Below are 27,047 nucleotides of genomic sequence, written 5' to 3'. Positions count from 1 at the left end.
TTACAGCTTCTTTGTTCTTTCAGTTTAGGATCCAGTCAAGGATCGTGCATTTGCATTTATTGTTATGCATGAAATATGTCTCTTTATCTTTCCTTAATCTAGAATAGTTCTCTAGCCTTACTTGTATTTTCTTGACACATTTTTTTTTGGAAATTCTTAAGTTTTTTTCCCAGAATGTTCCCAGATTTTCTCTGATTCCTGGTCAGATTCAAGTTAAACATTTTTGGCTGGAATTCTACACAGGGCTGATGTATCTTTCTTTGATGGATCACACTAAGAAACATATGATGTTATTTCCTAAAGGACTTTTTAGGTTGCTTTTTGAAATTCTAGACTTTTAATAACCTTAACAGTGTCAGATAATGCTTAAAGTTGTGACCATTGACATCTGACTTTAATGATTCAGGAGTGACTTATTTATTCTTGATCTAGCCAAGGATTATAAATTAGCCTTTAAAGCGTTTAATTAGATAATTTTAGTATGCCTGTGCCTAGCAGAGATTCCTTAAGGATTTCTAGTATATTAATAAATTGCCTTTTGTGTTTTCTGGCCTTGAAACATATTTTTTATCTGTTAGCAAGAACATTTTCTTCTTGAAGTAGCTGGTCATTGGGGTACAGCTAATGCTTTCTTTTTGTTTTTTTGAACACCACAGCCATTAGACCATAATCTCTAAGAGATTAGGGACCCCTAGCTCCTAAAACTGGGGGCACATATGATTAAATCTTTATTTAATGTTTAAAAAATGAACCCTAATTTCTTTTAATAACCCTATGTGTGTGTCCTTGTGCCAATAGTAACATGTAAGTAATATTTTTTTAAGTCTTTATTTTCCAAAATAGAATTAGCATTTATTATTTTTTCCTACAACGAGTGCATGACCATTGCAAAAGATAGTGTGACTTTTTATAATTTAAATTTATATCAGCTGAGTAATTTTTATTGTACTGAGCTGTTACATCATTAAAAATCCAGGCTTTACCTTGTGATAATAGTAGATGATGAAGGTGATACACAATGTGCAGAATGCTCTGGTTAATGCAGGAAAAAAGGCTGTTCTTAGGAGGAAGCTGTGTCAGATACTTGGTTTTTAAGTTCGATGGAAGCATGTGGAATTGTCATTTTTGTGATTGACAACCAGGTGATTACACCTGTAGCTCTTTTGTTTTTTTAATGGTGAAATTCCTGCAGGAAAATGAATGTTTGCAATCTGAAGAAACATGCTAGCTCTTCCTCTTTTTATCCCTATGGGGAAATAATTAGTAATGTATTCAGCTTTTACATTCAAAATTGGCATTTATCCTTTTGTTTACATGTTTGCTTATATTTTTATTTTCTAGGAAAAATGTCTAGAAATGAAATTATTATGCCAACCTCAGTGATAGGAAGCATGCAGAGAGATGAAACCACCTACCATGAAACAAACGGGGTGGCATGTCAAAAATATTTCCTTTATATATCAAATGAAACAAAGTAATGACCCTGGTTTGCCCAGTGTCTTACCTTTAACAAGTCAATTCACTTTTCAAAGCTTGTCTCCTTATCATTAACATAAGGCCTCTTGTCACTTATTTTGAAAATGGAATGAAAACAAATATGTAATGTTTACTTTATGAATTATTAAGCATTTTATGTAAAGAAAGTAACAAAATGAAAGGTTGAAATACTGTTGTTGCATTTTTTCAGGTATTAAAGTGGCTAGAAAGTAGTGGTATGTTTTAATACAGTGAATTCCGGTTGCAGTAATATTCCCCCCCCCATATTTAAAATTTACTATTTTTGATTGGGGGGAAAAAATACTGCCTCTAGACTTATTAATTGTTGTAGTATTCTTGTCCCTGAAGTGTCACTTATTGCTAAAAGATTTACTCCATTGATTTTACTTCGATCCTCATACATTTTGATATCTATTTCTATATGTTTATATCTTTTTTAGAAAAATTTTTTATATTTATAGCAGAATCAAGAGAGAGATTTCACATTTACCCCCTCTCACACGTGAAACTCTTCCCCAACCGCCATCACCAACATCACTCCCCCAAATGGTACATTTTTTGCCAAGGATAAACCTGTGCTGACACATGATAATCACCCAGAGTTGATAGTGTACATTAGTATTTACTCTTGGTGTTGTAAATTTTATTGCTTTGGACATATGTATAATGACATCTCCATCATTACAGTAGCATAAGGAGTGTTTTTACTGCCCTGAAAGTCTTCTGTGCTCTGCATATTCATCTCTCTCTACCTCCCCACCCCTGACAACCACATACCTGTTTATTGTTTTACCTTTTCTACAGTGTATAGTTACAATAATCCAGTATGTGCCCTTTTCAGATTGGCTTCTTTCACTTAGTAATATGCATTTAAGTTTTCTCTATGTCTTTTCATGGGTTAATAACTCCATTCTTTCTTGACATTGAATAATATTCCATTGTCTGGATGTACCACCATTTAATTATCCTTTTACCTTCTGAAGAACAGCCTGGTATGGTTCCACATTTGGGCAGTTATGCTATAAAGATAGCTATAGGTATAAAATAAATGCTGTAAACACCGGTGTGCAGATTTTTGTGTAGACATTTTTCAATTCCTATGGGTAAATTAACAAAGAGCATTTATTGCTGGATGGTATGGTAGGAGTGGGCTTGCTTTGCGGCTCAGCAGTAAAGAATCTACCTACAATGCAGACATGCAGGTTCAGTCCCTGGGTTGGGAATATCCCCTGGAGGAGGAAATGGCCACCCACTCCGGTATTCTTGCCTAAAAAATCCTATGAACAGAGGAGCCTGGTGGGCTACAGCCCAGCGGGTTCAAAGAGTTGGACATAATTGAGTGACTGAGAACACATGGTAAGAGTACATTTAGGTTTCTTTGTCTGTCTTTTTGGCCTACCTTGAGGCTTGCAGGATCGTAGTTCCCCAAACCAGAGATTGAATCCAGGCTCCTGGCAGTGGAAGCTCAAAAAGTACATTTAGTTTTGTTTAAAAACTTACAGGCCGTCTTCCAGAGCGTCTGTACCATTTTGCATTCCCACCAGTAGTAAATGAAAATTTCTGTTCTCCACATCCTTGTCAGCAGCTGGTGGTGTTAATGTTCTGGATTTTGGCATTCTAATAGTGATGTCTCATTGTTTTAACTTTTAATTCCCTAGTTACATATGATATGGAGCATCTTTTTATATTCATTTGCTGTCTATATGTCTTCTTTGATAAGGTATCTATTAAGGTCTTTGGCCCATTTTGCAGTGGAGTTGTTTTCTTATTACTGAGTTTTACGTGTTCTTAGTATATTTTGGATAGCAGTCCTTATCAGATACGTGTTTTGTAAATATTTTCTCCCAATCTGTGACTTATCTTCTAATTCTCTTGATGTTGTCTTTCACAGAACAATGACTTTTAATTTTAAGGAAGTCCACCTTATCAATATTTTTATCACAGCTTGTGTATTTGAGCTTGTATCTAAAAAGGCATCACCATACCCAAGGCCATCTAGGTTTTTTTTATTATGTTGTCTTCTAGGAATTTTATAGTTCTCCATTTTACATTTAAGTCAGTGATCCATTTTCAACTCATTTTCCTCAAGGGTAAAGGTCTGTGTCTAGACATTATTTTTGTGTATGAACATCCAGTTTCTCTAGCACTATTTGTTGAAGAGAATGTTTTCACTTTATTGTTCTTACTGCCTTTGCTCCTGTGCCAAAGATCAATTGACTATTAACAGGTGTTTATTTCTGGGCTGTCTATTCTGTTCCATTGATCTATTGGCTTGTTTTTTCCTCAATACCATATTATCTCTCTTTTTTGAAAAAAATTTTTAAGGTTTATTTATTTATTTTTGACTGTGCTGGGTCTTTGTTGCTGCACACAGGCTTTCTCTGGTCACAGTGTGCAGGCTTCTCATTGCTTTGGCTTCTCTTGTGGCAGAGCACAGGCTCTAGGGGCATGGGATTCGGTAGTTGGGGCATATGGGCTAAGTAGTTGCAGCTTATGGGCTCTAGAGCACTGGCCCAGTAGCTGTGGTACACAGGTTTAGTTGCCACACAGTTATGGGATCTTCCCAGAGTAGAGATCCAATCCGTGTCCCCTGCATTGATAGGTGAATTCTTAGCCACTGGACCACCTGGAAAGCCCTCATATCGTCTTGATTGCTGTAGCTTTATAGTAAATCTTAAAGTCAAATAGCATCAATCTTCCAACTTTTTTCTCTGTAAATATTGTGTTGGCTATAAGTCTTATCCTCTCTCTATAAACTCTAGAATCAGTTTGTTGATAACCATAAAATAATTTCCTGGGAATTTTATTGGGTTGCTTTGAATCTGTAGATCAAGCTGAGAAGAATTGACACCCAAATGGTATTTGTCTTCCTATCCAAGAACATGATATATTTTTCCATTTACAGTTGATCTTTGAACAACATGAGTTTGAACTGTGTGTGTCCACTTACACATTTTTCCATAGTAAATAATATCATACTAAACACAATCCATGTTTGGTTGAATCTGTGGATGTGGAGCAACAGTGGATACAGAGGACCAGCTGTAAGTTATACATGGACTAGCTCCTGCATTGCTCAAGGGTCAGTTGTATTTAGTCCTTTGCTTTCACTCATCAGTTTTGTAGTTTTTCTCATATAGATCTTGTATATATTTGTTAGATTTGTACTTAGGTATTTCTGCTTTTCATACTGTTTGTGTTCATGGGGTTCTTGGAGCAAGAATACTGGAGTGGTTTGCCATTACCTCCTTCAGCCAGGAGGCTTATTGCTCCTTTACAAATAGCTGAGGAAAGAGGAAAGCAAGGGAGAAAGGGAAAGATACACCCAACTGAATGAAGAGTTTCAGAGAGTAGCAAGAATAGATAAGAATGCCTTCTTGAATGAACAATGCAAAGAAGTTGAGGAAAACAATAGAATGGGAAAGACTAGAGATCTTTTCAAGAAAATTGTAGATATCAAGGAAACATTTCATACATAGATGGACATGATAAAGGACACAAACAATAAGGACCTAGCAGAGGCAGAAGAGATTAAGAAGAGGTGGCAAGAATACACAGAAGAAATATACAAAAAATCTTAATGACCCAGATAACCACGATGGTATGGTCACTCACCTAGAGCCAGACATCCTGGAGTGTGAAGTGCAGGTGGGCTTTAGGAAGCATTACTACAAACAAAGCTAGTGGAGGTGATAGAATTCCAGCTGAGCTATTTAAAATCCTAAAAAATGATGCTGTTAAAGTGCTACACTCAATATGTTAGCAAATTTGGAAAACTCAGCATTGGCACAAGACTGGAAAAGGTCAGTTTTCATTCCAGTCCCAAAGAAGGACAGTGCCAAAGAATTGTCAAGCTACCAGACAGTTGCATGCATTTTGCATGCTAGTATGGTTATGCTCTAAATCCTTCAAACTAAGCTTCAAAAGTACATGAACCAAGAACTTCCAGATGTACCTGCTGGGTTTAGAAATGGCAGAGGAACCAGAGATCAAATTGTCAACATCTGCTTTATCATAGAAAAAGCAAGGGAATTCCAGAAAAACATCTATGTCTGCTTCATTGTCTACACTAAAGACTTTGACTGTGTGGATCACAGCAAACTGTGAAAAATTCTTAAAGAAATGGGAATGCCAGACCACCTTACCTGTCTCCTGAGAAACCTGTATATAGGTCAAGAAGTAACAGAACTTTACATGGAACAACTGACTGGTTCAAAATTGGGAAAGGAGTACAACAAGGCTATATATTGTCACTCTGCCTATTTAACTATATGCAGAGTACATCATGCAAATGCTGGGCTGGATGAATTACATGCTGGGATGAAGATTGGCGGGAAGATATCAGCAACCTCAAATATGCAGTCATTTCTCTAATGACAGAAAGTGAAGAGCAACTTCACTCTTGCTGAAGGTGAGAGAGTGAAAAAACAGGCTTAAAACTCAACATTCAAAAAACTAAGATCATGGTACCCAGTCCCATCACTTCATGGCAAATAGATGGGGGAAAAGTGAAAACATTAACAGATTGTATTTTCTTGGGCTCCGAAATCATTATAGACAGTGACTGCAGCCATGAAATTAAGACACTTGCTCCTTCCATGGAAAGCTACGAAAAACCTAGACAGCATATTAAGGCAAAGACATTAATTTGCCAACAAAGGTCCACATAGTCAAAGCTGCGGTTTTTCCAGTAGTCGTGTACAATTGTGAGAGTTGGACCATAAAGAAGACTAAGTGCTGTAAAATTAATGCTTTCGAATTGTGGTCCTGGAGAAAGTCCCTTGGACAGCACGGAGATCAAACCAGTCAATCCTAAAGGAAATCAACCCTGAATATTCACTGGAAGGACTGATGCTAAAGCCAAAGCTCCAATACTTTGGCCAGTTCATGTGACGAGCTGACTCACTGGAAAAGACTCTGATGCTGGGGAAAGACTGTAGACAGAAGAAGGGCAACAGAATATGAGATGGTTGGATGGCATTGCAGACTCAATGGACGTGAGTTTGAGCAAACTCTGAGAGATAGTGAAAGACAGGGAAGCCTGGCATGCTGTGGTCCATGGGGTTCTTGGTTCACATGCTGTTTAAGCCTGGCTTGAAGAATTTTGAGCATTACCTTGCTAGTATGTGAATTGAGCACAGTTGTGCAATAGTTTGAGCATTCTTTGGGATTGAAATGAAAACTGACCTGTTCCAGTCCTGTGGCCACTGCTGAGTTTTCCAAATTTGCTGGCATATTCAGTGCAGTGCTTTAATAGCATCATCTTTTAGAATTTGTATGTATTAATATTCTTCATTTTTAAAGTCACCATTCTCCTGGTTTTCTTTGGTTCTTTGTTCATGGCTTCCTGTAGCTCTTTGTGCATTTTTAAAGGTTAAAGTCTTTGTCTAATAAGTGCAGTGACTGGGTTTGCCAATAGGCAGTTTCTGTTAATATTTTTTCCTAGAATGGACCATACTGGCTTTTCTTTCTATGCTTCTTAAATTTTTTGTTGAAAATAAGATATTTAAATATTTTAGCATAGTGAAACATAGGCAAGCCCTTGTGCTCTTTCTTCTGGGAGCCACCAGACAAGTTAAAATTTACAACTATAGTTCTTTGCGAACAAGATCTGTGTTCCCGCCTCTGACACTTGCAGCCTAAACCCCGAGTGCAGTCCGCCTTCCTCGTGGTCGTTGCCAGTCTAGGGTATGGGGAGTAGTAGCTGGGAAGTTTAAAGCTTCTTTCTTCTCCAGAACTTCTATTGGTGGTTGTAATTTTTTTAGTAGATTCCAGAGTTCTGCAGAAGTTGATTCTGATACATTCTGTCTGCTCCTTAGTTGCTTTTGATTTCCCTGGTGGCTCAGACAGTAAAGCATCTCTGCCTACAATGCAGGAGACCCAGGTTCAATCCTTGGGTCGGGAAGATCCCCTGGAGAAGGAATTGGCAACCCACTCCGGTACTCTTGCCTGGAAAATGCCATGGATGGAGGATTCTGGTAGGCTATGGTCCATGGGGTCACAAAGAGTCCGACATGACTTCGCGACTTCGCTTTCACTTTTAGTTGTTTTTATTGGGGAACCAAGCTCCAAAACTCATTTCTTCATCTCTTTTGCTGATGCCACCTCCCATGAAAACAATATAGTTCATGGATTATCTACACAGCTTGCTTCTCCCTTACTGTTTGTCATGTGTCTTGTGACTTTAGTGAAACTCTTATTTTATATCTATTATCAACTCAAATAAAACTTAGACCCTTTTAGAACTTCAGATATCATGAGTTCTGTGCAGTGTAAGAGTTAGTTATCTTTCTAATGGAAGAAAAGAAGGTGGTAGTACTTGGTTAAAACATATTTTGAGTTTAGTTGTGGAATATTGGTATAATTTCTAATGCCTGTATTACTTGGAGGCCCAGGATGGATACTTTGGATGATTTAATTCACATCTAGATTATTAAGTTGCTGTTGTTCCTTCTTTTTTAAAAAAGAAAAAATACATCACTCAGTTACCAGTGAATGGAAGGCAAGGTTTTTAGCATGGATGATTACACACGTTTCCTTTTTCATGTAGCAGATAAATGCTTGTCACTATGTCAGGTTAGTCTATCATTTTTATTATGTTTATTGATTGGTGTTTTACTATACAAATAAATATTTTCTTTCTCTATCAATTTGAGGTTGCTTTTCGTCATTATTGGATTCAAATTATGCATTTTATTTATAAGTACCACTAAAGTATTGTTGTATCTAAGTGCATCATATCTGTTGGTATTGTTGTTCAGTTGCCCAGTCATGTCCGACTCTTTGTGACCCCATGAACTGTAGTACACCAGCCTTAGCTGTCCTTCATCCCTCCCAGAGTTTGCTCAAACGCGTGTCCGTTGAGTCCATGATGCCATTCAACCATCTCATCCTCTGTCGTTCCTTTCTCCTCCTGCCTTCAATCTTTCCCAGCATCAGAGTCTTTTCCAATGTCAGCTCTTTGCATCAGGTGGCCAAAGTATTAGAGCTTTAGCATCAGTCCTTCCAGTGAATATTCAGGGTTGATTTCCTTTAGGATTGCCTGGTTTGATCTCTTTGCTGTCCCAGGGACTCTAAAGAGTCTTCTCCAGCACCACAGTTTGACAGAATAAATTCTTCAGCACTCAGCCTTTTTCATTGTCCAGCTCTTACATCCATATATGACAACTGGAAAAACCATAGCTTTGACTGTATGGACTTTTGTAGGCAAATAATGTCTCTGCTTTTTAATATGCTGTCCAGGTTTGTCATTGCTTTTCTTCCAAGGAGCAAGCGTCTTTTAATTTCATGGCTGCAGTCACTGTCCACAGTGATTTTGGAGCCCACGAAAATAAAGTCTGTTACTGTTTCCACCTTTTCCCCATCTATTTGCCATGAAGTGATGGGACTGGGTGCTATGATCTTCATGTTTTGAGTGTTGAGTTGTTGGGATAGGATGTTATTTTGTCCCACAGTAAGTGATAATTTTGGTTATTTGGTGGTGTCTGCTGTGCTTTATTGAAGTTAGAACTTTGGATTTAGTAACTTTGACCCATGAAACTTGTCCGTGGATTTTTGCTACCATTGCATGTTTGTGTGTTTGTGCTCAGTCGCTCAGTTGTGTCCAACTCTTTGCAGTCCTGTGGACTACGCCTGCCAGGCTCCTCTCTCTGTCCGTGGGGTTTTCCGAGCAAGAATACTGGAGTGGGCTTCCATTTCCTTCTCTAGGGGATCTTCCCTTACCTTTATATTCATGAATTTCTCAGTGTTGATGTGTTTCCTGCATTGTGAGGTACATTTTTTTCCCCTTTCACATCTTCGTATGTAAAGATATTTGTGAAATTTATAAAACAAAATATTAATAAAATAATTTAACCTGATGAAAATTAGAAAGGATTAATATGTTGTCCCATACAGACACCTTGACATTGCTCCAGAAATGTTTGACAGAATCCACTATTCTATTCTTTGTCTCGTCCTTGTGATCAGAAGAGTACAATGCCTTATCAAATTGAGTCTCTTTTAGAAGTTTCCCGTTGAACATAGAGAGAGGTCTTTGGCTGATGATACAAATCTTGGCTCTTCTCTTGTTGTCCCACAAATCCCTGCAGCTCATCTTTTGTGTGTGTCTAGTTTCTTTATGTTCTTTAGACTGGATACTTTCTGTTGTTTGTCTTCAAGTTCACTTCTCATTTCTCTGTCATCATTTGTCTGTTGTTGATTGCATTCAATGAATTTGTTGTCTCTGTTACTGTATTTATGGTTCTGAAATTTCCATTTTGTTGTTCGTTATATTTCTGTTTCTTTGCTGAAACTTTCTGTTAGGAAGTTTAAGTGTGTTTATAATTGTTCACCAAAGTGTTTCATGATGCTCTGAAGTCCTTCCACAACTGGCAGCTTTGTGTTGGTGTCGGTTAATTTTCTTTTCTCATTCAGGTTGAGATTTTCTTGATTCTTGAAATGATGAATGATTTTCATTTTATTATGGTTTTATTCCAGATTTTGAATAGTATGCTGTGAAACTTGGAGTCTTATTTAAATCTGTTTTTAACAGGCCTCCTCTGACAGTGTACTAGCAGGGGAGGAAGACTGCCTCCTTATTACAAAGTGAGGCTAGAAGATTGGACTCCCCACCCTGCTTGATCTCCAACAGCCTCTGTTGACCACTGTGGTGGAGAGGGGAGGGTACCTCTTACCTCAAGGTCGTAGTTAAAAACTTCAGACTTCAATCAGCCCTTGCTGACATCTGGAAAGGGAAAGGACACCTTTGTTACTGCTGGCTAAAGTAGAATTCTACTTGGTTGCCATTGTTGTGAATGAGGAGTAGGTTCCATGGTGTTTGGCTGGAGTAGGGCAGTAATTAAAAAATGATTTTGCTTGCTAGTCTACACCTTTCCCATTCCTTTCACCAGAGAGAGCAGGCTTTTCTTGTTGGTTTTCTGAGTGGTGGTTTGTTGTTATTTTTATTTTTTTGCCTGTGTTCATCAGGGTTTCTGGGTTGCAGGCTTCTCTGTTGCCTGGTCTCAGATATACAAGGCAAAAAGAAAACCCAGAGAACTCAGTCATGTTGTTTTTCAAGTTCTTACAGTTGCTGTTAATTCACTTTCTCTCCACCTTTCAGTGTCTTTTGATTTTTTTCAATATATCAGTCAGGAAATTAGATGTATTTAGTAAAAGAAATGGGAAGAATGTTTCTTCTCATTTTTTTGCATGGAACTGAGTAGCCTAACTGGTTTAAAATTAAAATAGTCCATTGTGAACTTACTTGAAATGAAATGTTCAAAATTATTTTATTCCCAAAAATATTTACCACCATATTCTGTAAGTCACTAAGTTGTACATAAGATTAAGTATATTCTTTGTTGTACGTATATATGCATGTACAAAAGTCTCTTTCTTTATTTTAGGATTATGTACTGAAGGACTCTACCGTGTTAGTGGGAACAAAACTGATCAAGACAATATTCAAAAGCAGTTTGATCAAGGTAAAAAGATGATTATATAAGACAAAATCATCATTTTGTGAGTTTCCTTATTGAAATTTCATATGAAAACCTCCTTATGATTATGTATTACGGGAGAAAGTTTTGAAGTAGTATTAGGAGTATTTAATCAAACAGATACCAGAGTCAGGAAACAGGAGAGCTGTAAATCCATTAGCAGAATTGGAAAAGCAGTAAATTGAATTATGATGCATCATCATCTTTGTGTATACAGATTTACCTTTAGGTGCAGTTTGAAAGTGTTTTTTTTCTTTCATGATATTGTACCAACTGACTAATTAGGGATTTTTTAAAAAGCTGAATTTCCTACTCATATTAAATTAATTTTATATGAGATCAAAGATATAAGTGAAAAAAATGAAAGCTGTATGTACTAGGGAGAAAAATGAGTGAATATTTTTATAATCTTGGAGTAGGGAGAGGCCTAAACTTAACATGAAACCTAGTAAGCATGAACAAGATGATAAACTGGACTGCCTAAAAATGTAAAAACTTCTGTATGGAACAGTGGATAAAACAAAATCAGGAGAAAAACTGTAAACCTAGGGGGGCTATGGAATTTCTTTGCTAGATTAAGCAATTCATTTCAGAAGAACCGACATACATATGAAAATATGCTCAACCTCTGTCAGTTATAAATAAATAAAAATTAAAAAGGTTTATTTATTATGAGAATGGAAAAGATTATTGGTAGGGCATAGGCAAACAGGTGTATTGTATATTATTGGTTATGGGTGCTTTAGATAGCTTTTGCTGGAGAAATTCCATTTGTAAATATTTATGTTACAAGTCTTTGTGTAAACCTACCAAGAAATTTATTGTAGCATTTTTTGTATTTTGTTTTAAAGGTGGGGAGTCCACTCATGTTTACAAATAGAATACTAGATAACCATATAGAATAATGAAGATTATATGTGTTGAAATGGTAAAATTGTTGAGTGTTGGAGAAGGAGGTGCTTAGCTTTGAAAGAGCATTGTTAGTGTTTCACTTTTTAAAAGTATTCTGTTACAAGAACTGTTTAGACTTTATAAAATTTGTACAATTTTACTTCTAAGTAATAAAAGAAGAATAGTCAGTATCAGGGCCTCTTGATTTAGACTTTCTGGTTTACTGTTTTCTAGTTCTACCACTTACTGTGCTAAGTTGATTCAGTTGTGTCCAACTATTTGCGACCCTATGGTCTGCAGCCCGCCAGGCTCCTCTGCCCATGAAATTTTCCAGGCAAGAATACTGCAGTGGGTTGCTGTGCCCTCCTTCAGATCTTTCCAACCCAAGGATCAAATCCACATCTCTTACATCTCCTGCATTGGCAGGCGGGTTCTTTACCACTAGCGCCACCTGGAAAGTCACTTACTGTCTTTGTGACCTCTGGAAGTTAATCTTTCTAAACAGCAACGTTTTCATAATCTAGAATGGGAGTGATAAAACTTACCAAAGAATAATGAGATAATGCATATGATGAGTTTTCTGTGCCAGACACCATGTTAAATGTTTACTGGGTAGCTTATATTTCAAGGAATGTAGCCTGCCTGAGGAAGTAAACTTTAGTAAATAAAAGTTTTTAATCATAACATCTTTATAGTTTTTTAAATGAAATAAATCTAAATCTTCAGTAGTAGAATATTATGTAAATTTTATGTCTGGGAGAATGTTTTATAGTTGTTAAAATTGTTTATGTGTAGGACAAAATGTGAAGATTGGTGATTCTTGGTTAAGGGTATGTGTGAGTTCTTTGTATTTTTATATTATTATTGCAGAATTTCTACAAGCTTGAAATTGCAATGAAATGTTTCCTGCTCCCTCAAAAAATTTTTAACAGTTGCTGGTGAAATTTTAATAACCTTGGATAATGCCTTAAAAATGAAATTCAATATAAAATACATATGTGATTCATCTTTTTTTTTTTTTCAAATGAGCAGAAAAGGGATGAAAGGAAACATGCTAAGTATAAACAGTGATTATCTCTTGATTATGGGGGTAATTTTTTCTTTATCATAAGTATTCATTGTATTTATAAAAGGAAAATAAGACTTTAAAATAGCAAATCAACCTTATAATACACCTTTACTGTGTTCTGTTCTTGTTTATTTAAAGTCAGAACTTCACTGATAAGTGTTTAAAGTGTTTTATATTAAAATTTTTATCAAAACATGTATATTATCTATAGTGAAACAGATCACCAGCCCAGGTTGGATGCATGAGACAAGTGCTCGGGCCTGGTGCACTGGGAAGACTCAGAGGGATTGGGTAGAGAGGGAGGTGGGAGGGGGGATCGGGATGAGGAATACATGTAAATCCATGGCTGATTCATGTCAATGTATGACAAAACCCACTACAATATTGTAAAGTAATTAGCCTCCAACTAATAAAAATAAATGAAAATAAAATAAAAATTTTAAAGTATAAGTTAAAAGGTTGAAGCTTGAATTTATATGTATAGATTCCTATCTTCTGTGTCTCTGTTTCCTTATGACCTCTTTTAAATAGCTTACATTAAACAAAATGTTTTAAGAGAAGAGAGATGTTAAATAATATTGCCTGTATACTAATAAGCCTAATAGGTTTTTTTTTTATTGTAACAGAAAATGCTCCTTGCTTGGTTTTCTCTTTCATTATCTGTAGTTTTATCAGGCAAACTTACATTAAAACAATGGGGGAGAGATGAATCTGCCTGTAAATAAAGGTGATCAATGAGAAGACTTAAATATCTTTGGATCTTCAAGTACCCATTTAGCTTACTTCTAGTAATAAATTTAAATTTATTATAATTTTTAATTTCAATTTTTGTCTTGTAGATCATAATATCAGTCTAGTATCAATGGAAGTAACAGTAAATGCTGTAGCTGGAGCTCTTAAAGCTTTCTTTGCAGATCTACCAGATCCTTTAATTCCATATTCTCTTCATCCAGAGCTACTGGAAGCAGCAAGTAAGTATAAGTCTCTTTTTTTTTTTTTTGAGAAGGACGATGGTAGTGGAGTTTGTACATTGGTTGCTGTGTGTTAAAATAGGTCATTCAGTAGAATGTGTAGCAAATAAAAATTCAGCTTCTAGAACTGTTGATTAAAGTTCTTTCCCTTTAAATCGTTTTAGCTAGCCTCCTAGATGACTAGGTGCTCCTAAAAGTTAGATCATAGTGCTGGAAGTTTGAGGTTTGTGTTTTAATTCAAACTCAAAGGCATTGTAGGAAAAAGAAATTAATTTTTCAAATGAATGTATCTGTAACATAATTTAGTAAAATAAAAGTTTTAAGTCAAAGAAATTAACTTTGGCCTCGTGTCTTAAGTCAGTTTTTGAAAGAGTTAGACAGGAAAATGAATACCTATTCAGTATTGATTCATACTTGGCATCATCATTCATCCAGATGTTTCTACTTAGCAGATACTCATTTATTATCTGGAAAATGAGAAAAAAGGTCTATTTGACTGTCAGGTAACCTAGTGCTTAATCGTTTATTGTGTTCTCAGTATTTAGTTTCTAAATATTTCTCTTCAGTATGTCCTTCTGATTCCAAGTCTTCAGGCTCTTTAGAGTGAAGTTACTTTCATACAATTTTGATTATTAGAGTTCATACAATTTTGATTATTAGAGTTCATACAATTTTGATTATTAGAGTTCTCAGTTAATTTTCTTTTAATTAAAATCTACTTCAGTATATTGGCACACAATGCAGTTGCCTTATACATAGTCTCATATATAAACTAGGAAAATAGTCCATCTGATAGCTTAGATTTTCTTACTTTTTGACTGTAAAAATAGCATTAGAACTTTCCTAGTTAGGAAATTATTGAGGGCTGATTTAGAAGTAATATGTGGCAAATGAGAAATTTGTTCATACTTGAATTTTGGGCTTCCCTGGTGGCTCTCAGATGGTAAAGAATCTGCCTGCAATGTGGGAGATCTGAGTTTGATCCCTGGGTCAGGAAGATCCCCTAGAGAAGGGAATGGCTACCCATTCCAGTATTCCTGCCTGGACAATCCCATGGACAGAGGAGCCTGGTGGGCTGCAGTCCATGGGGTTGCAAAGAGTCAGACACAGCTGAGTGACTAATACACAGTAAGTGGTATTTGTACTACCTGCCATGAGTTGCTGTGCGGATTGGACCCCTCCAGAGGAACCCACTGTTAGTTTGGAAGAAAGAAGTGAATGAGGAAGAGCAGCAGTAAGGGTGCTCTCTTCTGTCCTCCTATTTACGGCAGAACCGCCTTTCAGTTACCCTGATTCATAATTTGCATAAATTTGAAAAGTAACTGATTGCTGTAGTAATTGTGAAAAAAGATGTTTGATAAGCTAAGTGAATTATAAATAAGCATATGGTGATGCTTTAATTCAGGTGCTGGCAAACTGACCTATAGGCCAAAAATTCAGCTTGCCATCAGTTTTCAGAAGGCTAGCAAGTAAGAATTTTTTTACATTTTTAAATGGTTGAAACTGTTAAAAGAAAAAATTATATGATATGTTAAAATTATATGAAATTCAGATTTTTTTTTTTAAGGTCTATTGGAACAAAGCCACTCTTATTGCATATTGTCTATGGCTGCTTTTGTACAACTGCAGAGTTGAATAGTTTCACCCACAAAGCCTAAAATGTTTACTCTTTGTACCATGAATATTAAGAGCTTCAGATTTATTAGTAATTAGTTGATTCTAAGTCAGTATCTAGTTAGATGTTGCCTCAAAAAATTACTAATACACCGTTTCGCCATCCCCAAGTTACTTTTTCAGTTATTAGCTTTGTGAAAAGCCTTATTGTAATAAATGATAATCTATTTAGTAGCAGATTCTTTACATTTTCTTTGTTTTTGTTTACCTCTCCTAAAATATTTCATACACATTCTTGTTTTATAAAATAAGCATAGTAAGAAGCTTTATCAATATTTTTTAATGTCTGTGTTTCATGCAAATTCCTCATTACTTTTACAGAAATCCTGGATAAAACAGAACGTCTTCATGCACTGAAAGAAATTGTTAAGAAATTTCATCCTGTTAACTATGATGTATTCAGATATATAATAACACATCTAAACAGGTATTTTTATTTTTTGTTTTTGCAAGTAAAATGCACTACAGATTTCAACATGTAACTATAAATTGGATAGTTTTAAGATAGAGACAAATTAAACACACAGTTCAATTTTGAATCTCTAGATCATTTTTTCTTGGATTTGTAAAATAGGTTTTTCATTAACCTTTATATAGAAAGATATATGACCCTTTTAGTATATGTAATGATTATATAAAAAGTAAGTGTGGTGAGTACTTTTTTTGTTATTGCTGTTCTTTAACAGTTCTTTTCTATAGAATCTTAGAATTTTAGTTACAAAATGACACTTAGATAATTAACTGAATCAACCTATTTGAAGTTGGAAAAATTGAGATTTAAAGAGAAATCATATGCTCAAGTGACACGTCTTACGATTAGAATCCAAATTTTATTAAGTGGTTTAATTCCCTCTTCTTTTGTATATCTTGCTTGTTTTGTTTGGATAGTCTTCATAGTGAAAGTCTATTAGAAACTTGAATTCATATTATCATCCTTCTTGACTGAAATGCATAACATTATCCAATATCAAAAACCTTAAATAATGTAAAGCTTCACGTTCATGCTTTTCTCTATAAAGAAACTCTTGCCAATATCATTCATTAAATGAAAGAAAATATTAATTGTATAATGGGATAAACCTCAAGACTTTGGAGTTAAATAGGTTTGGTTTTGAAACATTTTTAGTTTTGTGGCCTTGGACAAATTTTTTAACCCTTCCTAAGTCTTGATTTTCTTGACTGTATAAGAGTGAGAAGAATAACACAGAGTTGTTATTGAGACTGAGAGTCCACCCTTAACAATATTTTCTACTAACATTGAAATGAACTCATGTTTGGTTTTTTTAAGCTAATACTGTCAGTGTCCAAAACAAATACATTTCAGTCTGTACCTCTTAAAAGAGATTATTAAAGTTTTGTTGTTATCAGAGTAGCATAAAATTATAAACATTTCTAGTAACTTCTCTGAGGTCTCCCTCTCTGAGAAAATACCAGCATACATAGCATTGCAGTACAGTTAGTGGAATTCCTCTTTTGAAAATTACCATACAGATGGTTCATGCTCTAACAGATGTGTACAGGGTACTATAAGAGACGTTATCTAGTATGGAATGTTGGGATGGTATATGAACATATTATTTTATAGTTTGAAGTGCTGAAATAAGAATTGAACTTCATTAAAAAATAATATGGAAAAGGGACAAAGGAAAGAGCATGTTAAAAGAATCATGTGCTGGTCCACCATCAGTGTTATGTTAGGCACTTATTAGTGTGTTTGACTCCAGTGATAGAACAGTTAGTGACCACAGGCACCGTTGATACATGGAGGAATAGCAAAGAAGCATACGTTGCTTGAGCAGAGTGAAGGAAAGGACACCACTACTCAGAGTGTAACCTATTGACTAGCTTTAGTCCTCAAAATATTTTCACAAGGAGGTTGCTTTCATGTATCTCACTAATTTCACTGTTGAGTTCAACTGACATTTATAGGGGTTGGGGTGGGGACCAAGTGTCAATGAAAAAAACATTGCATGATTGTTTCTCTGAATGGTGTGGGGAGCCACTAGAAAGTAGAATAGAGAAATTGTATCATCAGATTTAAATTTTAAAAGAAACACTCAATTATTGACGATAATGGGTTTATTCTTTGTGCCAGGTACTCTTATAAGTGCTGTACACATCAGTAAATAAAATAGTCACACATTTCATGGAACTTGCATTCTAGTATAGGACATAAATGATAAATACATGATGGGTGATTGACGAATTGCAAAAATTAATCCATAGAGTTGCTCTTTAAATATATTCTCTTTCACCTTTCATATTCAGTGAGTTACTGTGTCAGATAAGTTTTTTCTCCTAATTATTTTTCCTTTTCATTCCTCTGCCACTGCTTTAGTTTTAATTTCATCATTTCTCATTTAGGGAACTCTAGTTTTTCATTGAGCTCTCTCTGCCAGTTTTTCTTTCTTCTTTGATCACAATGCCAGAGTGATTGTTCTGAAAACTTTCTGTAAAAATCACTTATATCCTGAAGAAAAAAATCCAAATTGTTTAACATTAAGTGGCCTAGTTCTAGCTTATTCTGTTAAATTTCCTTTCCGTTTCCACCAGGTTATTATTACAGTGCCACTGTATTAAACTAATAGGATTTAACAAAAAGTATCAATTTGTGCTTGGATCCTTTTCACATCTTGACATGACTGCCTTAGTCTTTCTCAAAATTCAGTCCTCAAACCAGCAGCATCAGCAAAACCTGGGCACTCGTTAGGAATGCAAATTATCAGACCCCACCCAAGACATAATTATCAATCTTGTGTTTTAAAAGGCTTTCCAGGAGATTCTGATACACACTGAGAACCACTGGGAGGTTTTTTGTTTGTTTTTTTTTTTTAATGTTGATTTACAATGTTTTGTTGGTTTCAGATGTTCAGCAAAGTGATTCAGTTATATACTTTCTCAGATTCTTTTCCATTATAGGTTATTATGGAATGTCAAATATAGTTCCTGTACTATACAGTAGGGCCTTATTGTTTTTGTATTTTATATGTAGTAATGTGTATCTGTTAATTCCAAAGTCTTAATTTATTCCTCTCCTACCCTTTCCCTTTTGGTAACCATAGGTTTTCTATGTCTGTGAATCTGTTTCTGTTTTGAACAAATAAGTTCATTTGTATCATGTTATTTTTTAGATCCCTCATATAAGTGATATTGTATGGTGTTTTTCTCTTTCTGGCTGACTTTTCTTAGTATGTCTCTAGGTCCATTCATTAACTACAGATAGCATCAGTTCATTCTTTTTTATTCCATTGTGTATATATATTTACCATATTTTTATCCTTTCATCTTTTGATGGACACTTAAGTTGCTTCCATGCCTTAGCTGTTGTAAATAATGCTGCTGTGAACATTGGGGTGGATATATCATTTCAGTTTAGAGTTTTCATCTTTTCTGGATGTGTGCCCAGGAGTGGGATTGCTGGATCATATGGCAACTCTAATATTTTAAAAAAAACCTCTATACTGTTCTCCATGGTAGCTGCACCAATTTACATTCCCACCAACAACAGTTTAGGAGGGTTCACTTTCCACCCTCCTTATCATTTATTACTTGTAGACTTTTTGATGATGACCATTCTGAGTAGTGTGTGATGGTATCTCAGTATAGTTTTAATTTGCATTTCTCTAATAATTAGTAATGTTGAGCATGTTTTCATGTGCCTATTGGTCATCTGTATGTCATTGGAGAAATGTATATTTAGGTTTTCTGCCCATTTTTGGTTGGGTTTGTTTTGTGGGTTTTTTTTGATACTGAGTTGTATGAACTGTTTCTGTATTTGAAATTAACTCCTTGTCGATGACACTGTTTGCAAATATTTTCTCCCATTCCATAGATTGACTTTTCATTTTGTTTATAGTTTCCTTTGCTATGCAAAAGCTTGTAAGCTTGATTAGGTCACATTTATTTTTGCTTTCATTTCTATTGCCTTGGGCAGCTGACCTGAGAAAGCATTGCTATGATTTATGTCAGAGAATATGGCTTCCCAGGTGGCTCAGTGATAAATAATCTACCTGCCAATACAAAAGACAGGTTTGAACCCTGGGTCAGGAAGATCCCCTGGAAAAGAAAATGGCAACCCACTCCATTATTCTTGCCTGGGAAATCTCATGGGCAGAGGAGCCTGGTGGGCTACAGTACATGGGGTCACAAAGGAGTCAGATAGAACTTAGTGACTAAACGACGATGTCAGAGTGTTTTGCACATGTTCTTGTCTAGGAGTTTTATGGTTTCATGTCTTACATTTAAGTCCTAAGCCGTTTTGACTTCTTTTTTTTTTTTTTGTATAATGTGAGAAAGTGTTCTGACTTGACTGATTTACATGTGGCTGTCCAGCTCTCCTACTTGCTGAAGACACTGTCTTTTCTCCATTGTGTATTTTCCTTTGTTGAAGATTAATTGTCCATAGATGTGTGGGTTCATTTCTGGGCCCTCTATTCTGTTCCATTGATCCATGTGTCTGTTTTTATGCCAATACCATGCTGTTTGATTACTTCAGCTTTCTAGTATTTGAGAACCACTGTTTGACTGAAGTACTCTTCCTAGTGTTTTACTAGCACCCATTACCCTTTACTCAACTCAAACATTACCTCCCTTTTGTTTGTTTTGACTCAACGATTAGACTTGCCCAGGTTCATGTCTTTCCAGTTTATGGGCATTTTCAGAATCTTTATTTGACTACCACATAGGCATACCTGACTGGGCCCCACTATACACTGTATTTTAAGAAAAGGTTGATTTTATTCTGAATATTCTAACTTAGTCTCTTTGCAAAAGATAATGCCTTTTTACTACAGAACACATGTTTTTAGGGCATTTATTTTACCTCAGATGAACAATTCCTATGTTTGGCGATGTGGGTCCTTTGGTTTAAGTTTTAAACTTTTTGATATGCACAGTTAAGTATAAAATTTTCCTGCTACTTTGTGTTTTGAGCTATTTCTTTAAGTGTGAAATGAGAGGGTTGGATAAAATATCTAAAACTTCCTCCCCATTTAATAATTTTGAGTTAAAATTCAAGATTTGCTTCTTGATTTTTATATATGGTGGTAGTAATGCTTGCTCACATATTTAAAAGACTAAGTGCAAATTAGTAATATATGGTCATTTGTAAATTATTTATTGTTAAATCATAAGCATTTTAAGGTAGAATGTGCTTCTGTGAACTGTTGTCATTGAAATTAAATTTGTGATGATGTGCAAGGTAGTTAATAATTAAAAAGATTGTTTTTTTAGAATACTAGAAACTTAATTTTTTTTGAAAGTTAAAAAGTCTCCTGGTTGGAGATAGAATAATTTTTCTGGAAGTAAAAACCATCTCTGATTCTCATAAGGAATGGATTTTTTTTTTTTAATTAATTTATTTATTTGGCCATGCTGGGTCCTTGTTGTGACATTCAGGATCTTTGACCTCAGTTGTGGCAGGTGGGATCTTTAGTTGAGGTGAGTAAACTCCTAGTTGCGGCATGTGGGGTTTAGTTCCCTGACCGGGGATCGATCCCTGGGTCCCCTGTGTTGGGAGGGAAGAGTTTTAGCCACCAGACCACCAGGGAAGTCCAGGAATGGATTTTACTGCTGTCTTCTGTTATTAGAATGTAGTTTGAACATGGAATGCACAAGAAGAAAATGTTTCAAATTTGAAGTTAAGATTTTAAAAAAACAATAATAAAACCAAATCATCAGAAATAATTTCCAACTCCTGAATTCTTTCATTGTAATGAGTTTTGACTGGTTTCTAATTGTTCTTTTATATCATAATTTCAGGGTCAGTCAACATAATAAAGTCAACTTAATGACAGCAGACAACTTATCCATCTGTTTTTGGCCAACTTTAATGAGACCTGATTTTGAAAATCGAGAATTTCTGTCTACCACCAAGATCCATCAATCCGTTGTTGAAACATTCATCCAACAGTGTCAGTTTTTCTTTTACAATGGAGAAATTGTGGAAACTGCAAACACTGTGGCTCCACCGCCACCTTCAAACCCAGGACAGTTGGTAGAACCAATGGTACCACTTCAGTTACCACCACCATTGCAACCTCAGCTGATACAACCACAGTTACAGACGGATCCTCTTGGTATTATATAAGTAAGGAGGATTGCAGACAGCCGGAAATTGGACAATAGCAAATCTAGACATGCATGTTTCAGGGTTCAGTAGTATACTTCATGTTTCTTACAGATAATTCACATTCAAAATGATGAGACATTTCCTCTTTGAACTGTATGGTATTCCTTACTCATTTACATTACAAATCTAAGACCATGTGATAAGCATGACTGAGAGGTTTAATTTTTATAAACAAAAATAGCTATAAAATACAAAGCTGCTGTTGCATGCAACCTTATTGCAATCAGTATATCATTCCTGTGGCATTTTCTGTCACATTATATTGTGAATAAAATTTTTCTATAGAAATTAAATGATTTAAAAACTCACGTATATGAAACATTTAATGCTTTCCAGCCTGCTTTATGGCTGGTTTTGTTATTTGATGTGTTAATTTGAGCAACTTAATTTACTTTTTAGCAGTCTGTGTAGATAACTAAAAGCCCAGTTAAGTATTTTATTATTTCAGGCTACTTATGCCATGCTTGGGATGTTGTTTGAAAGAAAGAAAAATACATTTAACATATTTCTGCACCTTCATCTTCTAAGCAAACCTGTGGATGATTTGATGGGGGTAAATGAAAATATTTCTTGTACACACATACCAAGGACATGCTTGTGGCTAAAGTGAGTTGATAATGTTGTGCAAAGGATAGTTGTCACCAACTCATTTCTTTATAGTCCATAATGAAACCAACATCTTGTATACTGTTAATTCTGTAAACAGATGCATGTTCAAAAGATCTATTATGGTCTTGTAATCTTAATCTAATATATTTTAGATATTTTAATTTTTTCCCTCTTGGGAAATACATTTAGTATAGTGTAGAAAATACTTCATGACATTTTCATATAAGGTTATATAACTTTTCATACATAAACATGAAATTTGTTGTAGAAAATTCTTTAAACCAAACATTTTAATCTAGGACTTCAACTTAATCTGTCCCCTTGATTCTATTTTTATGTGGCCCTTAAAAAACATATCCAAAAATCCATTGCTAATATAGCAATAAAAACACTTTGGGTACTGACAGCCTCTTTGGAGTATGTATATATAAAGTTGCAAACTTGTATTCATATTCTTTTCTGTGATATGTTGTACTAAAATCCAAAGTGGCTTTTGCACCATTTTGTAAAACAGTTATTTTCCTTTGATGTTGGTACCAGATTTGCTGTAAATGACTGCTGCTTTGGAGGTTAAACATTGTTAGCAAAGTTACAACCAGAACACTAAATTATGGATAAAATTTTCAGAATTAAGTGGCATAGGTAAATTTTGTTAGGATTTATGCAAAATTTGTTCATTATCAAACCATGCCCTTTTTTTTCCCCAGAAAGGAAAAAAAATGTGGTTTTTTGTTGCTAGGTTATATTTTGTGTAGTAAAGAAAAATTTCTTCAGTCCATGTTGTAATCTTCATAATGCGATTTTAAGGTTGTCTAATGTATACTATAGTAAATAGATGATTTTGAGATTTGAGGCTCCTAAGAGTTTGATTGGCTCCATTTTTTCCTAAAATAAATACTGTCTTTCCCAACTATTATGTCCTAGGTATTGTACTTCTGACTTTGACTTCAGAATCAAGATGTTGACATGAGCCAGGCTGCTGTGGAAGTACATGTCTATTATAAACTATCTTACTTGTGTTACGCTCCTACATGTTATTATCTTTTCTAAGAAAACAAAGTCCCTGTTATTCCTATTGCAAAGCACACAGGAATTAAGAAAGTACAGTAATTTTTAAAAAGAAAAATCTGGTAAATGTAGTATTCTTGTTCTATATTACTTATACCTATTGTCTATATAGCTTTAATTTATAGCTGTCAGTTTAACATCAGCATGTCTGGCAAAGAAAATTAAACTTTAAGAGTTTTATAAACTGTTTCTAGGTTGCTAAAGAATTTATTTTTCTACTATATATGGTATAGACAAAGCTCAAAACTATGTACAGGAAAAAAGCCTGACTATTTCTTTTGGAAGTAGGCTGAAAAGAGAATTTTCAGAACTGTTCATGTCTTCAGTTCATTCGGTCATAACTTTGCTATTGTAATATGTGAATCCCAGTTTATTTAAGCTATTCTCTTTTATACTGTGTTAATTTAACTTTCATGTACATTTAGTGCAACTTTTGTTATTAAAACTAGCATTTACTATTTTCCACATTTACTACCTTACACCTTCCCCAAAATTTATCTCCACTTTTCTGTGCATTCTATAATTGATTTGAAAAGTTTGATAGCAGATCATTTAAAATTCTACTTTTGGTTCAGTTAACCAATAGGTTACAGTTAATTGATAATTAAAATACAGTTTAAAGCTCAGTCTGTTACACTGAATTGATTGCGTTTGTTTTTGCCAAGGGTTTAGATATGTTTTTTAATGTTAGAAAAGTAATTCTGCAAGCAAAATAATATAATGAAACTTTTTTCTGGTAAGTTACTGGAAGGTTTCACTGTTTTAGGGAACTGTCATATATGAAACTTCTTAAAGGATGAAAAGAATATTAGATAGTCTCGTAATTATGGGTAAATATTAAGGCATTATATTTTACAGTTTTAAATAAAATTCCATCTACACACATGTTGCCATCGTTTCATTTAAGCTTTAGTGCTTATTACAATATTGTACCTAACACTATCTAGATTAGCAATATAAAGAAGCATAGTGGAACTGTCTAAATTTTCAGTAGATTTATGGGAAATCAAATTCTCTTCAACAGACACTTATGATATACAGTTAATTTTAGAACAAAATTCCAGGCAAAATATATTTTCATTTGAAATGGTATTTGTTAGTAGTGCTTTCTCCCTCTAATACTTACAATGTAAATAATGTAGGTACCAGCAATCTAACTTAGCCAAAAAGCAGCTTTTATTTTCCATACTGTATGTAAATAATGTAGACCTTTTTTTTTTTTTTTTTTTTTTTTTGAGGTACTGGAATTTAATTTCTTATATCTCTTATATAGTAACAGAAGGGAACAGTTGGATTAAGAACTTAGGCTTACATGGTGATTTTTAGTTTTTTATACAGTAATAATTGTGATGCTATTTGTCAACTGGATATAAATATATATATAATTTTAAAAAGTCAAAGTGCTTTGTTTCTTTGTTTATAATGTAATTTTTTGTGGTTCACCAACAGGATGCTGCAGTAAATTAAATATCAGTGAAGCTTCTGTATAAAGAATGCTATGAATAAAAGATTAAGAAGCTATGTAATTTTAAGTTATAGTTGCCTCTAATTTTACCATTTCATTGGTAAAAATAAATTTTTTTTTTTTTCATAAAATAGGAAAATTTTTTAAAAAATTATGTCAGTGTGTGACATAATTTACTTCAAGAAGTGTGCTTTTACTGTACCACGAGAGGAGATCCAAAATCTATACTGGATGTATACCTACAGATGAAAATTTAATTTTAAAATGTTTGAAAAACAAGGTTACACAGGTTTCTTAAGACTCAGATGTTACCTAGGTCTGAATTTTTAGCTGTGGCTAGACATTATTTTGAGCTACTGGAAGTATTGGAAGCCTATTCTAGTTTATAACAGAGGTGCTGACATTGAAGAATATAATACTTTTGTTTTCTTCATGGTTCATGAATATTACAGTCAAAATTTATGGGACTGGTGAGATCAGTGACCTGAATGATGATTGTATGTGTTTTATCTTAAGTTTAATCCTTTTAACTACCTTAACTCTTAAGGCTGAACAATTCTGATTTACTTCAAAACTTTATATCACTTAAAAAATTTTTTATTGTGTCTGAACTCTTGAAGTTCTCAGAAGCCTTTTCAGTTTATCAAATGCCTGAAAATAAAGTTTTCTAAGATTGAATAAGGGAAGGAACTACTCTTCAACATTGACTTCTTATGGTAGGGTCTGTGTGTAGTTGAGAGACTCTTCAAGCATTAATAACATCTTACATCCAATGTCCAGTCATTAGAAGTGATCCAAGTACCATGATCTCTTAAGGTAAAGTCTACTGACTAATGAACTTTGGGGATATTCACTACTTAGTTGATCCTCCTCATTGTTCCTATAAGCATGATTCCATTTTTTCCCCCTTACAGTGTTAGTTTTATCTCTGTGCTGTTGGGATCGAGGAATTGGGAAGGTTTTATCTCTGGTGCAGGGCTGGGTGGAAAGGATCCACAGTTCTCACGTTGTTTAAATCTTAAAGTGTTTAATATTAATCTTTTATAGTAATCTTTCAGGATCTTAGCTTGGTGTATTAAATTTTAAATATTGAATCCATGGCTGATTCATGTCAATATATGACAAAGACCACTACAAGATTGTAAAGTAATTAGCCTCCAACTAATAAAAAAAAATGGAAAAAAATATATATATAAAAAAAATTTTTAAATCTTGGAATTAATGCAGTGTTGGCAGTTCTGGTTTAATTACTTTTACTCATTGTTGGAAGAGTGCCAAGACCTTCAGTAGAATGGACTTCTGCTGTAAGTAGATGTCTCGGAATTTATAGTTTAGGAACAAACTGATAACTTGTTTATTCTCACAGTATAGATTTTCTCTTCAGCTTTGTTTGCCTTATAAAATTTATTCTGAACTACTTAATAATGGTTCTTGTTCTGATAGCTTGTCTGGTACTTTCCCTTGGTATTAAAATGTATTTTTTCAAATTTCTTTCTATTTTGTATTAAATTTTAATCCCAGTATAAGTGATGTTGGATTAGCAGTTGACATATTTACTAATTGCTTAGTAATTCATCCAAATTAGTTTTAGTTATGTATCAGTACTCACCAGGGCTTCCTAGGTGGCTCAGTGGTAGAGAATCTACCTTCTAATGCAGGAGCTCCAGGAGACGCATGTTTGATCCCTCGATGGGGAAAATCCCCTGAAGGGGGAAATGGTAACCCTCTCCAATATTCTTGCCAGGATAATCTCATGGACAGAGGAGTCTGGCAGGCTATAGTCCATAGCGTCGGCAGAGTCGAACATGACTGAGCGACAGCACCAGCTCACTTTTTATGACCTTGAACTAAGTAGTCTGTCCTGTTTAATATTTTTTTAAGTCCCTACCAGTTTTTAATACATAAACTGTGAATTTCCAGATGTTCAAGCTGGTTTTAGAAAAGGCAGAGGAACCAGAGATCAAATTGCCAACATCCGCTGGATCATTGAAAAAGCAAAAGAGTTCTAGAAAAACATCTATTTCTGCTTTATTGACTGGCAGAGCTTTTGACTGTGTGGACCACAAGAAACTGTGGAAAGTTCTGAAAGAGATGGGAATATCAGACCACCTGACCTGCCTCTTGAGAAACCTGTATGCAGGTCAAGAAGCAACAGTTAGAACTGGACATGGAACAACAGACTGGTTCCAAATAG

General features: G+C 34.7%; 1 protein-coding gene across 6 annotated transcripts in view; it reads left to right on the top strand.

Annotated features, from left to right (window-relative positions):
- ARHGAP5 (Rho GTPase activating protein 5) overlaps positions 1–24,661 on the top strand; it is a 104,492-nt gene extending 79,831 nt beyond the window's left edge. For 4 of the 6 annotated variants that reach the window (XM_043489627.1, XM_043489626.1, XM_043489628.1 and 1 more), the window contains exons 4-7: positions 10,884–10,961; positions 13,776–13,907; positions 15,903–16,008; positions 21,342–24,661. In XM_043489627.1, the coding sequence (XP_043345562.1) occupies positions 10,884–10,961; positions 13,776–13,907; positions 15,903–16,008; positions 21,342–21,669 (644 nt within the window). In that variant the 3' untranslated portion in view covers positions 21,670–24,661. Of the gene's footprint in view, positions 1–10,883; positions 10,962–13,775; positions 13,908–15,902; positions 16,009–21,341 lie in introns of those variants that run through there. The other 2 variants (XR_006273562.1, XR_006273561.1) reach the window with 1 other exon arrangement.
- The last annotated feature ends 2,386 nt before the right edge of the window (positions 24,662–27,047 follow it).

This window comes from Cervus canadensis, chromosome 17 (genome assembly GCF_019320065.1).
Source record: "Cervus canadensis isolate Bull #8, Minnesota chromosome 17, ASM1932006v1, whole genome shotgun sequence".
Classification (NCBI taxonomy): Eukaryota; Metazoa; Chordata; class Mammalia; order Artiodactyla; family Cervidae; genus Cervus; species Cervus canadensis.
The sequence above is the reverse complement of the archived record's forward strand: the minus strand, read 5'-3'. Positions and strand labels throughout refer to the sequence as shown.